At 34.4% G+C, this 13,893-nt stretch overlaps 2 protein-coding genes across 2 annotated transcripts in view; both read right to left on the reverse strand.

Annotated features, from left to right (window-relative positions):
- The window catches only part of LOC127713229 (structural maintenance of chromosomes protein 6-like), a 396,756-nt gene that overhangs the window by 127,338 nt on the left and 255,525 nt on the right, over positions 1 to 13,893 (reverse strand). The window lies entirely within an intron of this gene.
- LOC127713845 (forkhead box protein E1-like) lies at positions 11,528 to 12,920 on the reverse strand. The gene has a single exon (XM_052219822.1). It carries the CDS (start codon positions 12,803 to 12,805, stop codon positions 11,669 to 11,671), a length of 1,137 nt encoding a protein of 378 aa, XP_052075782.1. The 5' UTR covers positions 12,806 to 12,920; the 3' UTR covers positions 11,528 to 11,668.

Genomic DNA, 13,893 nt, shown 5'->3' on the forward strand with positions numbered 1-13,893 from the left:
GCATAACTGTTTACTGTTATATTTATGAGACACGAGCTAAAATGTCTGCCTATACCCCCATCACACTAGGACCACGATCCCGCTACGACCTCAGAAATTATGAAAAATTTTGGAAGTCGAAGTAATACCGTGGTGGTCGTTGTAAGGTCGTAGTAAGGACGTGCCATGTCTTCATGATCGGGAAGGTCCACGACCAACTTTGAACATGCTCAAAACATTCGTAGTGCAGTCTCGGCCAAAACAAGTCGTAGTAAAAGCGTAGGAAGGTCGTAGTAAGGATGTAGTAAGATCGGTATGGGCGTACAAGTATCGTATTAGAAACGTGGTGCAATCGGGAAGCCAATAGAAAAGATTTCGCTGCGACCTTACTACGATTTCACTGCGACTATCCCGATTTCACTTCGTCTTTATTACGCTTCAATCTATACTACGTACGATATTGATACGATTGGTAAGGTCTTATTAGACGTAGTAAGAGAGTGACAAGATCGTAACAAGAAATAGAAGTTCATTCATAATATAAGTTCCAAGTGGAAAAAATATTCTGTAATACTTTTTCCACTGGAACAAATATTACAGTATTTGTTCCTTACGGAATAAAGGTTATAGAATACTTTTTTCCAACAGGAACAGATATTATGACACAGTTTATAACAAATTGTCCACTGGAACTTCTGTTAGGCGGAACAAATATACGTTGACAGTGTTACTATCGTAGCAGGATCTTATCCAGATCATAGCAAGGTCGTGGTATAAACGTGAAAACTATGAAATATTCAATATTCAAGCCGACCATACCACGATCTCACCGCGATCTTATTTTTTTAATGATCGTAGTGGGATCTTCATGGTCTTGGTCTAGTGTGACGGGGGCTTAAAAACAGTAGTTCCATAAAATATAATCACAAATTTCTGTCTATTTTTGCGTGAACCCCTGAGGGTTCACGCATATTAATTAGTTAGAAATATAGTCTATGGAGGAATATTCGGAACCCTGATTATTGTTCATCCGGAATATTTATATTTCTTATCTGTATTAGCTTCCTGTAATTAAGAGCACCTCCATACGGATCATTTGAGATATCTAAAACTAGGCAACAAAGAACTTTACACAGATCGCTTAACCTCACTTATATGCTATATGGTAATAAAAGATATAGTTGATAATCTATGTAGAAAAAATAGAAATAGATTCCCATACGTATCATTCTTAAATAATAATAATGATTCAAAACATGGACACATGTACCTCAGTCTTTCAAAAATTCATTAAATTAATCTAGAAATAATTAAGGAGGCATTGAGTAATGGTCAACTAGTAGGAGAAATTAATTTATGTTCCTTACAACTGATCATCAATAAGTGTAACTCTACCACGATTTGGACAGGTATATTAAGTATACATGTATAAGCAGCAAATTGAATGTATTAGCTGGATCCAAGCCCATTTCTAAGGTGGAACGGGATTTTACGGCACAACATAAAATGGTAAGCAAGTAGATATTGTCTTATTTGGTAGAATAAAACTTTCACATTTTATGAAACAAAATATCGTACTTGCTCTGAAATATGTATTTTAAAAAGAAAATATATATAAAATTACTGAGGGATTCTAGTTAAAATATTACCTCTACCAATAAACACCATAGAAGTGTCATCCATTGGTAGTAGTTTGACCTTTCACACTGGTAAAAATGAAAGCTAACACCATCCAGAAATGAACTATTGAAATTAAAACATTCCTTATCTCCCTATTTTATATTTAACACCACTCTCAACATGCCATAATTGTCCTGATTTACAGTAAAAAGAAAATATTATCCTCCACACACATGGTAATGAAAATATTGAGATATAATTTATAATTCAGTTGAAATAATAATTATCATAAAAAAAGTTCTAAGGTTCACGTACTGACTTTTTTTTTTAAAAGCAACTTGTTTACATTTTCCATCGGATATTCCAACTGATAACAAATAATGAAAACTTCCGATGAAAAATGACAAAAAAAAAAGAGAAATTGATGGTTTTATATGCACGATACAATATATTTTATTATCCAATTAAAGGAGCCCGTGGTTGAGCATAGTTATCATTTACAACAAAACAAAATAAATACAGTAAAATTAAAATCTTTTGATTAACAATGATTGGTTTGAATGAAATGAAAAAAATAATGACAAAAATTTAAAATCAAATTTAGAGAACTATCCGGACAGTAACAGTAAGGGAACGACCATTTGGTATTCTGGGGAGGGGAAGGGGGGAGGAGGACTTTTTGCAGACTTATTGTTAATTTTATTCTGGCTATGTATGCTTTTTTTCATCTCTTACCAGGCCAGCATATTCATATTGACACAGTCGGGTATATAATATAAAAATAAGGAGATGTGGTATATGATTGCCAATGGGAAAATTCTACCAGAGTTCAAATGAAGTGGATGTAAGCAACTATAGGCAACAGTACGGCCTTCAACATTGATAAACACCCATACCGTATAGTCCGCTATAAAAGGCCCCGACATGAAAAATGTGAAACTATTCAAAAGAGAAAACCAACGGCCTTACTTATATCAAAACAATTTACGAAAAACAAATATGACAGACATAAACTTATTCTAAAAGGTCACCAATTCAACACTGTAATTAGATCTTTGAATATTGTTTTTATTGGTATTGTGACGAAAAAGTTTGGTAAACAACTTGACTAAATCTACTGGTAGCGTGATTAAGGGAATCCTGGTCACATAAATAAATAAATGGATCCTGGTGTAGTCTGAACGAAGTCTTGTAAGTGAACATAAACACGAAGTCGAATAAAAGTTCAATACTGTATTATCAAAATCACACGACTATAACAAAGTTACAAGTATAACAAAATGTACATCTAACTTAAGGCTCAACAATACGGTTCTCCTCTCTACTATAAACGTAACTGTCCTCTCCTCACTATAAATTCTCTCTCCTCCTTTATCTCACGCTCTTTCTCTCTTTTATATCTCTCCTACAAGCCCGGGTACAAATATAGACTACTAGGGCAACCGGGCTCCGTGTATTCCGTGCTCCGGTAATCCGGGTGCTCCGGTTATCAGGGCTCCTAGTGTTGCTTGCTCCTTACATAAATTTACTAGGGCACCATATGCAAATCATTAGGGCTCACTATAGTCAAAAAGAAATCTAAATATAACTCTTAATTAATATCTCTGATGATCTCTAACTATATTAAATGGATATATGTGTGAAAATACAGATGTATGTAAACCTGATACAATCAGATAACACGCTTGACCTAACATATAAAAAATGTTACAGTATTAATATTGATTTTGTTATTAGTAAAATAAGATCAAACTAAATATTATTTTATATACATATGCACATTCGTGGCTCTACAATCTGTCGATACCTGTATCTTGGCATTGCACAAGGTCATGTTTTCTCTGACTGGTAATGACGTCTTTACACTAAATCCATTGGATGTTTGATGTGTACTTAATGATATTTTAGGCTTAGATGCATGAATTTTTTATTAGTTGTTATTGGTTTTGAACTAGCTGTCAGTAACTGCGACTATACTCTATTCTGTATTTAGTGTCTATTTGTTGTGTGGATGTATAATTACCCTACCACGTCCACTCTGTGTTTTTGTTAGATGTATGCCTGCTTTGTATGTATCTGATGAGTTAAGCCCTATTCAGCTGATTTTTATAGTTTGTTCTTATGTTGTACTGTTACTCCACTGTCCCAGGTTAGGGGAGGGTTGGCGCCTTCAAACTAGTTTAACACCGCCACATTCTTTATGTATACCTGTCCTGTAATTTAGTGGTTGTCGTTTGTTGCTGTATATTATATTTGTTTTTCGTTCATTATTTTGTACATAAATCAGACCGTTTGTTTTCTCGTTTGAATTTGTTTTACATTTGTCATTTCGGGGCCATTTATAGCTGACTATGCAGTATGGGGTTTACTCGTTGTTGAAGGCCGTACGATGACCTATAGTTGGTAATTTCTGTGTCATTTGATCTCTTGTGGAGAGTTGTCTCATTGGCAATCATACCACATCTTCTTATTTTTATATGAACCAACAAAAAGCACTGATCTACAAGCTCCTGACTTGGGACAGGCACATACAAAATGAGACGGGGTTAAACATGTTTGTGAGCGATCAACCCTCCCCTAACCTGGCACAGTGATGAACAGAAAAACATAAAAACAAACTCAAAATCAGTCGAATTGGCTTAACCCAAAACATTGGTACGAGGCACAAAAACTGCTTTTTTACAACTAACATAAAAAACAATAGACACAATGCATCGAATTAAGAGTACTCGCAGTTACTGAAGGCTAATTCAAAGCCAATTACAAGTAATAAATAAATCATTTTCTCCCACACTAAAGTATCAATCAGTGCAAAATCCAACAGATTTAGTGTAAAGACGTCATAAACAGTATGAGAAACGCATGACCTTGTATACCTTGTATATGTTGTGTACAAGTTGTAATGTTGTACAAATTATAATTTGTACAGATTTTTTGTACAAGTTATCGGTGTTTTATGAACCGCTAAACACAAATGAATGATGCAAGCACACAGTCTTTTCAGTGTTTCGCATAATTCTGTCATATTTCTACAACTACATGATACAGTCTAATACTGAGCGTTGATACAAAACTATTATAAGAACACAAAAAAATTTTTTAATGGATATGATTTTGGTATAAGGAGAAAAATAAAATTAGAATTTAAACCTTTCAGGTGTGCTCATTTCCAGTTTGAGGACAAAGAGAATAGCACTAAATGTTAGGTTGAAGAATATAAATTTGAATTTAAGACATTAAACTGATACATTTTAGAAGATAAACTTTTATCACCTGGTGCAAGAAGGTATGTGTCAAAAAACTTATAACTTGTACAAAAACCCTGTACAAATTATAATTTGTACAAACTTATTTTACTAGATAACATTTTTGTTCGCTTTGGAGATTTTGTATATCGTCAGGTTATCGGAATTCCAATGGGGACTAACTGTGCACCACTTATTGCGGACCTTTTTTTGTATTGCTATGAGTTACAATTTATGACAAAAATCAGTAAAGACCCATCGAAACAACATCTGATACACAAATTTAATAATACTTTTAGATATTTGGATGATATTTTGGCTCTCAATAATGACGACTTCAGTATGTATACTAAAGAAATTTATCCCGTTGAACTTACTTTAAATAAAGCTAATACTAACAATGACCACTGCCCTTTCCTCGATCTTGATATCTATATCATTAACGGAAAGCTTAATACTAAAATATATGATAAAAGAGATGATTTTTCATTTCCTATCGTTAATTATCCATTTTTAGATGGTGACGTTCCCTTGTCACCATCTTACGGTGTTTATATATCTCAACTTGTACGATTCGCTCGTGTATGTAACAATGTTTTAGATTTTAACGAGAGAAATTTATGTATTACTGAAAAATTATTACACCAGGGTTTTCGATATCACAAACTAGTCAAAACATTTACTAAATTTTATCATCGGTATAAGGACATCATTCGTAAATATAGCTCAACATGCAGACTTCTTATACGTTCAGGTATTTCACATCCAATTTTTTATGGAAATATTCTTTATAAAGCACAAAAATGTCAGTATTCACCTCTGAAACTAACAAAACCTTTAAATAGACTTATTAAGAAGGGATATAGTTACGATACTGTTGTCAGGTCATTAAAGATTGCATATTTTGGCGTTAATATTGATTCACTTATAGGGTCTTTGCATCGGCACTAAACACATTTATTTAAAAACCAGTTGTTGGCATGACACGGGTTATGTTCTTCTCATATATGTTATGATGGTATGATACTAAACCCCTAACGGGAAGGATTGTGCCTGATATTCATATGATGAAGACATAATCTTTCAATCAGTTTAATTGAAGTCTGGAGCTGGCATGTCAGTTAACTGCTAGTAGTCTGTTGTTATTTATGTATTATTGTCATTTTGTTTATTTTCTTTGGTTACATCTTCTGACATCAGACTCGGACTTCTCTTGAACTGAATTTTAATGTGCGTATTGTTATGCGTTTACTTTTCTACATTGGCTAGAGGTATAGGGGGAGGGTTGAGATCTCATAAACATGTTTAACCCCGCCGCATTTTTGCGCCTGTCCCAAGTCAGGAGCCTCTAGCCTTTGTTAGTCTTGTATTATTTTTAATTTTAGTTTCTTGTGTACAATTTGGAGTTTAGTATGGCGTTCATCATCACTGAACTAGTATATATATTTGTTTAGGGGCCGGCTGAAGGACGCCTCCGGGTGCGGGAATTTCTCGCTGCATTGAAGACCTGTTAGTGGCCTTCAGCTGTTGTCTGTTCTGTGGTCGGGTTGTTGTCTCTTTGACACATTCCCCATTTCCATTCTCAATTTTATATCTTGTACACAACAATATACATATATTTTTTAAATACAAAACTAATCCAGTTTGATTACTTTAGACTATTTGATAGATAGACAAGATGTCTTTTTCGATCACATACCAGACAAGCATTGACAAATTCTTCTACAGTTTAATATTATTCCTGAAACTCAAATGGTCGGAGCATATAGGCGGAGTTGATTAGCTAAATTAAGCTAGGAAAACATAAAGAAAAAAATGTCACGAATATAGCGATTTCTTCCAAACAATTTTCTTTGTTTTTACACTTATTATATAATTATACATCAATGCCAAAACAGAGGACACTATTACAGTCATGTCTCTTGAATGACTGACTGAAGTAACTGTATTTTGTAATAAATAATGCAATCATGTCATCCAATAAAAAAAAAGTTTGCTATATTCGACGCCAAATTGAATTGGGTTTTATTGCATTTTCTTCAAAATATCTCCAGAAGAGGTCCAGATTCATTTTGTTTTGGTGCTATTCACCAGAAGATATTCTGGAGTTGTACAGGAGGAGAGAGCAATAAAACACTCCTCTGTATCATAAGTTTTCAAGCACACCGATAAATTCATTCTCATGGAAACTTTCTAAAAAATATAGTCTCTGTGTAAACATAACGATTTATTTTTTTAAAGTTTAAAGTTTAATCAGTTAAAAAAAGTAAAATATATTTACTAAAATAAGTTAAAAAATTTTTTTTAACGGTAATCATTTTAGGTCGTCTCGAATAGTGCACATTCATATTCGTTGTTTGCATTGCATGTCCAAATTATACCCCTTTAAATGTATTTAAATGATTTGAAATTCAGAACAGTTTCTGTATAATCATTGATTTTGTTTGAACTTCTCTGGTCTAGTTTTATGCAGATTTTTTCTCTCAACTTTTTGCCTCTTCCGATATTATCATCAAGGACATTGGTTAATCAAAGACTTAAGTAGTTGGTCTATATTTGTAGTTACATATGAGAAAAGTTGATCCAAGTAGTGTATTGTAATGTGTTGATGTCAAAACTTAGAGCATTTTAAAGCTTTGCACATGCATCTGGCGCTTGTCCACCATCATTGTTAACCTCTAATTAAATAACCTCTATTAAATATTGTTTTGTTGTTTGGTTGTTGTCTCTTTGACGTTTTGTATATGTGAATTGAAAGAGAGATGTACATTTTTTTTTATATTTTACTTGCGTTCCCATGTGTTTAAAAAACTTTTGCATAATACTAATAGTATTTAATTTGTTCTTTAGGAATCAATTATTACTATTTACCTTTCAGTGCACGTTTGTTTACATTCTTTCATCACGGTTTTCCCTCCGGCACTTGCGCTGTGCGGTGGCCGAAGTTCTAACGAGAGGTCTCGTAGTTAAGGTCAATGCACACGGAAAAATATCGGCGAATAAGTATACGGGAAGACAATAATTCAATAGCAGTACATAAATGAAGATTTTGATAAGATACAGGAAAGCTAGTCCACTTACACTCGTTTTACAATTATAAAACTTAGCCATTCAAGTATATAAAACATATTCAACTTTTTTTTAATTTGAAGTTTCATATGACTTTAAACGCCTAGATTGTCTTCTTGTAGCGCGTCGAGTTTGGAAGTGATGAGTTCGATCCCCCGGACCTGCTTTGTACTAGACATTCAGTCCGAGTTGTGTTATAATGCAGTGTAACCTCTTAGGTGATCGTCCGTAAGGATGTAATAGCTGTTATTTGCTCTGAATTGGCGTTCAGTAACTGCGAGTACCTAGAGATCGGTACTTTGTGTCGTTATCAAGTCATTTCCAACTTATGTTTACAGTTTGCTGTTCCACTATTGTCCCAGTTTAGGGAGGAACGAGCTCTCACAAACAAGTTTAATTGTTCAGTTGTCTCATTTGCAATCATACCCATGCATACTCTTATTTTTTTATCAACCCCGCCACGTTGTGTATGTGCTGTCCCAAGACAAGGAGTCTGTAATTCATTTGTTGTCGTTGGTTGCTGTCTGTTATGTCTTTTTTTCCGTATAGTTTTGTCATAAATCATGTTGTTATTTTTTTTCTCCGTTTGAATTATTTCACCTTTTGTCATGTCGGGGCCTTTTACTACACTACACGATCCGGGTTTTGTTTTATTGTTAAAGGCCGTACGGTGACCTATAATTGCTTAAATCTACGTCATTTGGTCTCTGTTGGACAGATGTCTCATTAGCAATCATACAGCATCTCCTTGATTTATATCTCGCCCTTATCGGACACATTATTCAGTACTAGTCCGTCGGTCGTTGCTCTTATCCATTACTTTGATTACTTGGCGGCGATGCAGCAAATACTTATTTTTAAGTCTTTGGTGGTTTGGCACCTCCATGTCGTTCTTTTAAATTTGCATGTAATATTTTCTGCTATATGCAACCATTAATCCAATTAAACTAACTAAAATATGAACTTTTCCCAATAAAATTGAAAATGGAAATGGGGCTCGAATATGTCAAAGAGACAACAACCCGACCAAAGAGCAGACAACAGCCGAAGGCAACCAATGGGTCTTCAACGCAGCGAGAAATTTCCGCACCCGGTGGTGGTCCTCAGCTGGCCCCTAAATAAAATTGTGTACTAGTTCAGTGAAAATGGACGTCACACTAAACTCCAAAACATATAAATGAACTAAAATTAAAAAACATACAAGACTAACAAAGGTCAGAGGCTCCTGACTTGGGACAGGCGCAGAAATGCGGCGGGGTTAAACATGTTTTGTGAGATCTCAACCCTCCCCCTATACCTCTAGCCAATGTAGAATAAAGAAATACATAGCAATACGCACAGTAAAACTCAGTTTAAAAGAAGTCCGAGTCCGATGTCAGAATAGGTAACAAAAGAAACTAAGCAAATTGACAAGGATACATAAATGAGCAAAGGACTACTAGCAGTTACTGACATGCCAGCTCCAGACCTCAATTAAACTGATTGGAAGATTATGTCTTCATCATTTGAAAATCAAGTACAACCCCTCCCGTTAGGGGTTTAGTATCATACCATCATAAAATATATGAGAAGAACATAACCCGTATCATGCCGACAACTGGTTTTAGAATAAATGTGTTTATTTCCGATGCAAAGACCCTACGAGTGAATCAATATTAATACCAAAATATGCAATCCTTAATGACTTGACAACAGTATCGTAACTATATCCTTTCCGAATAAGTCTGTTTAAAGGTTTGGTTAGCTTTTGAGGTGAATGCCGACATTTTTGTGCTTTGTAAAGAATATTACCATAAAACATTGGATGTGAAATACCTGAACGTATAACATGTTGATTTATATTTACGAATGATGTCCTTGTACCGATGATAAAATTTAGTAAATGTTTTGACTAGTTTGTGATATCGAAAACCCTGGTGTAATAATTTTTCAGTAATACAGAGATTTCTTTCGTTGAAATCAAATACGTTGTTACATACACGAGCGAATCGAACAAGTTGAGATATATAAACACCATAAGATGGCGACAAGGAAACGTCACCATCTAAAAATGGATAATTAACAATAGGAAATGAAAGATCATCTCTTTTATCATAAATTTTGGTATTAAGCTTCCCGTTAAAGATAAAGATATCAAAATCCAGGAAAGGGCAGTGTTCATTATTAGTATTAGCTTTATTTAAAGTCAGTTCGGCAGAATAAATCTCTTTAGTGTACATACTGAAGTCGTCATTATTGAGAGCCAATATATCATCTAAATATCTAAAAGCGTTATTAAAATTTTGAATCAGATGTTGTTTCGATGGGTCTTTGCTGATTTTAGTCAAAAATTGTAACTCATAACAATACAGAAACAGGTCCGCAATAAGTGGTGCACAGTTAGTCCCCATGGGAATTCCGAAAGCTTTAACCAGACGAAAGAATATTACAGATGCCCCCTACAAGCGCAGACGGGCCTATACGTGTATGGAAGATGCCGATTTTACCACATACGAAGGTATCTGGTTGCAGTATGTTCGAGACCAAACACTTTGAAAGTGAAACATATAATTACCACCATATATAGATATAGGAAGATGTGGTATGAGTGCCAATGAGACAACTCTCCATCAAAGTTACAATTTATAAAAGTAAACCATTATAGGTCAAGATACGGCCTTCAACACGGAGCATTGGCTCACACCAAACAGCAAGCTATAAAGGGCCCCAAAAAATCACTAGTGTAAAACCATTCAAACGGAAAAACCAACGGTCTAATCTATATAAAAACGAGAAACGAGAAACACGTATGAACTACATAAATGCATAGAAACCAAAATGGCGCATAAATATAACCATCATTTATATTGTTGGGTTGCTGTCTCATTGACGTTTATCCCACAACGAGTAAGAAAGTAAATGGTCAGTATCAAGCAATTTCAATGACTTTCAGATTAATTACACATGTGGACTAGATCATATAAGTAAGTATTATCCCAAATAATACAAGCTTAATCAAATTCTAGCAACCAGCCTTTAGCACTGTCTGATGCTCGGAGGGCTCTTATCCAAAAGTCTGGTCGCTTGGCGGCGAAGCAGCAAATACTAATTTTAAAGTCTAGACTACATGCAACCATTAAAAGATCAATCAAACTACCTAAGAGATGAACTATTACACCAATGCTTTAACCAGACGGGAGAATATTAAAGACGCTCCCTGCTATCACAGACAGGCCTGTGGAAGATGCTGATTTATCCACGTACTAAGGTATTGATCTGGTTCCAATACATGTATGTTCTAGACCCAAACACTTTGAAAGTGAAACATATCACTACCATCATACAAAACAAAATGGTGCATAAACATACGTAAGTAACAATCATCATTTGTGTCGTTGTGTTGTTGTCTCATTTACGTATATCCCACATCTCATAAGAAGGTAAATAGTAAGTGTCAAGTAACTTTAATGGTTTAAGCTTAATGACACATGTGGACTCGATTATTTAGAAAAAAATGACCAAATAATAAAAGCTTAACCAAATTCCAGCAACATCCCTATAACATGCACCGAAGGTATATATTACTAAAAACATTATTTGTGGAATTAGTAAGGAATAAATAAAAAAAACATCGGTTGATAATAAATCCAATTATCGTGTTTATAAAATCAACATATTTACAACTGATTTAAAATATTCAAATGATTTTAAAATATCTAAAACAATAAAATATCAATATAGCACCAAATGTTATAAAGCAGTCTGCGTAATACTCCTCATGGTGACCACACTTGAGATCCAGCTGACGAATTCATGATGTACATTTGATTGTGTGCCATGGGATTGAACATAAATGGTTGAGGCTTGCACACATTTGGTCCCATAAAGTTATGTCCTGGAAACGAAGTATCGGTCTTAGGAAAATGAGCATTCGGAATAATTCCTGATAATGGTGGAAAACCTTGTCCGTACCAAAAACAGCTGTTTTGACTTTGTTGATTATCTGGCGAATTACTGTTGCTGGAGACTTCTCTCGACGGCTGACTAGCTGGAGAAACAGATTCTGTTCCTGGACTATCGAACGGCGATGCACTATTGGAATCGCTTGGGGATTTGAACGGGTTCCACACATTGTTATGAGAGTTCCTATTATCCGGGGTTGTAATGTTTGGTATGTGTCCAATATGTCCAATCAAAGGCTTCACTTCAACATTTCGAGGATACCAAACACCTTCTGGCGCAGACACGTGGCGAATCTTTTGTTTACCACCGGCACCTTCTTTGAAACGGTAACGTCGACGTAAAAAACTTCCATGGTCGAACATATCTTCATAGTCCGGATCAATTGCCCATTCATGACCCTTTTGTCCTGGTTTTCTTGGCAGTTTCACAAAGCATTCGTTCAAGGCAAGATTGTGTCTTATAGATCCTTTCCATCCTTTCTGGTTTTCTTGGTCACGGTAGTATGCATAGCGGTCGGTTATGAATTTATAAATATCATTTAGTGTTAGTCTTCTCTCGGGACCGTTACAGATGGCCATACTTATCAGAGCTATGTAACTGTATGGAGGTTTGCCTTTTGGAATAGGTCGTTTACGTTTTCTGTTGCCTTTAGTTTGAGCTATTAAGTTTTCATCCTCACATACCTCAATCGAAGACGGTTTAGTCGAGTTTTCCTGAGAAGCATCACACGGAGACTCCACTAATCTCTCTTGATTCAGTCTACTGTTGATATTCCTTTCGGTCAATATATTTGTCGATGGAATATAAAGTTCCGGTTTATACATTTCCTGAAGCATACTAAAATCATTACATCCATGCATATTATATGGTGGTATCTCAACAGATGGTTGTTGATAAGAATTTCTGTAGAAACTAGCTGTATAAGCATCGCCGTCTATAGCACCAGACATGTTGATAAAACAATAACAGTTAAAACAACACTTTAAAATAAATCAACAACGTTAGCACTAAAATATAAAAGGCATTTTTTGCTGACAATATCAACTCATCTCATGTTGAGTTCATTTTGACTTCAGTCACGTGATTATTTAGAGAAATGCCTATCGGGTACACCGAGTAACCGTAATAATCACGCGATTATCAATTCTTTTACTGTTAATTACTGAAACAACAAACGGATTACCGCGTATAAACCTATCATAAAATACACAATTTAATATCATGTAATTGTTTTTGCTCAATTCGAAATTTGAAACCGTAATGATATAGTTTCAAAACAAGTAATTGAAATTTAAATGACACAAACCTAATGAACGTTAAATACATAAAATTAAATTTTACACATTTTACATATTTTTGGCAATTTCAATTAAAACAATTTTGTTTGGTTTTAAAATATTTCTTGGTTACTAATCAGGATTATACAATTTTGAGGAGTTTCAATTACAAGTCCGAATTACTAGTTCAATTTTTTAGGGTTTTAACCAAGTATAAAATGGCACCACCGGCAGTATCCATTCGTACATTTGTTTTTCTTTGTAATTCAATAATTTTAAAATTACATGCATGCATATTTTGATATTTTAGTTTTAAAAAATACACAGAAATGAGAGGGATTTTTTTTTACCGTTCGGACCATTCTATACATTCGTGTAATTTAAATCTGTCCAAAATATAGTAATACAAATAAAATAAAAATCAGTAATTCTACAAATTAGCCCCAGTTTAACATTTTATAACATAAGCATGATCCAAAGAAGAAACAGAGAATTTTGAAATTATACTGTGCACTTGCGATTACATAAGTCAGGCATATTTAAAAAGAAAATAATAAAGTGAAGAAAATAACAGTTTAAAAAATCATTAAATCTTCCTGTGAAACATTTGAATTCCAATTTTTTCACCAGCGGTTTATAAGCAGATAATGGACACTTGTTTTCACTGACTAACCTAGCAATTTAATCTACACGTCAAAGTACTAATGGAAAGGGTAAAGATAACCGCAGAAAAAACTTATATATGCAAACAAATGATAACA

This window comes from Mytilus californianus, unplaced genomic scaffold (assembly GCF_021869535.1).
Source record: "Mytilus californianus isolate M0D057914Y unplaced genomic scaffold, xbMytCali1.0.p SCAF_1, whole genome shotgun sequence".
Classification (NCBI taxonomy): Eukaryota; Metazoa; Mollusca; class Bivalvia; order Mytilida; family Mytilidae; genus Mytilus; species Mytilus californianus.

Coding starts and splice junctions, on each gene's coding strand:
- LOC127713845 (XM_052219822.1), bottom strand. CDS start 12,805: ATGTCTGGTGCTATAGACGGCGATGCTTATACAGCTAGTTTCTACAGA.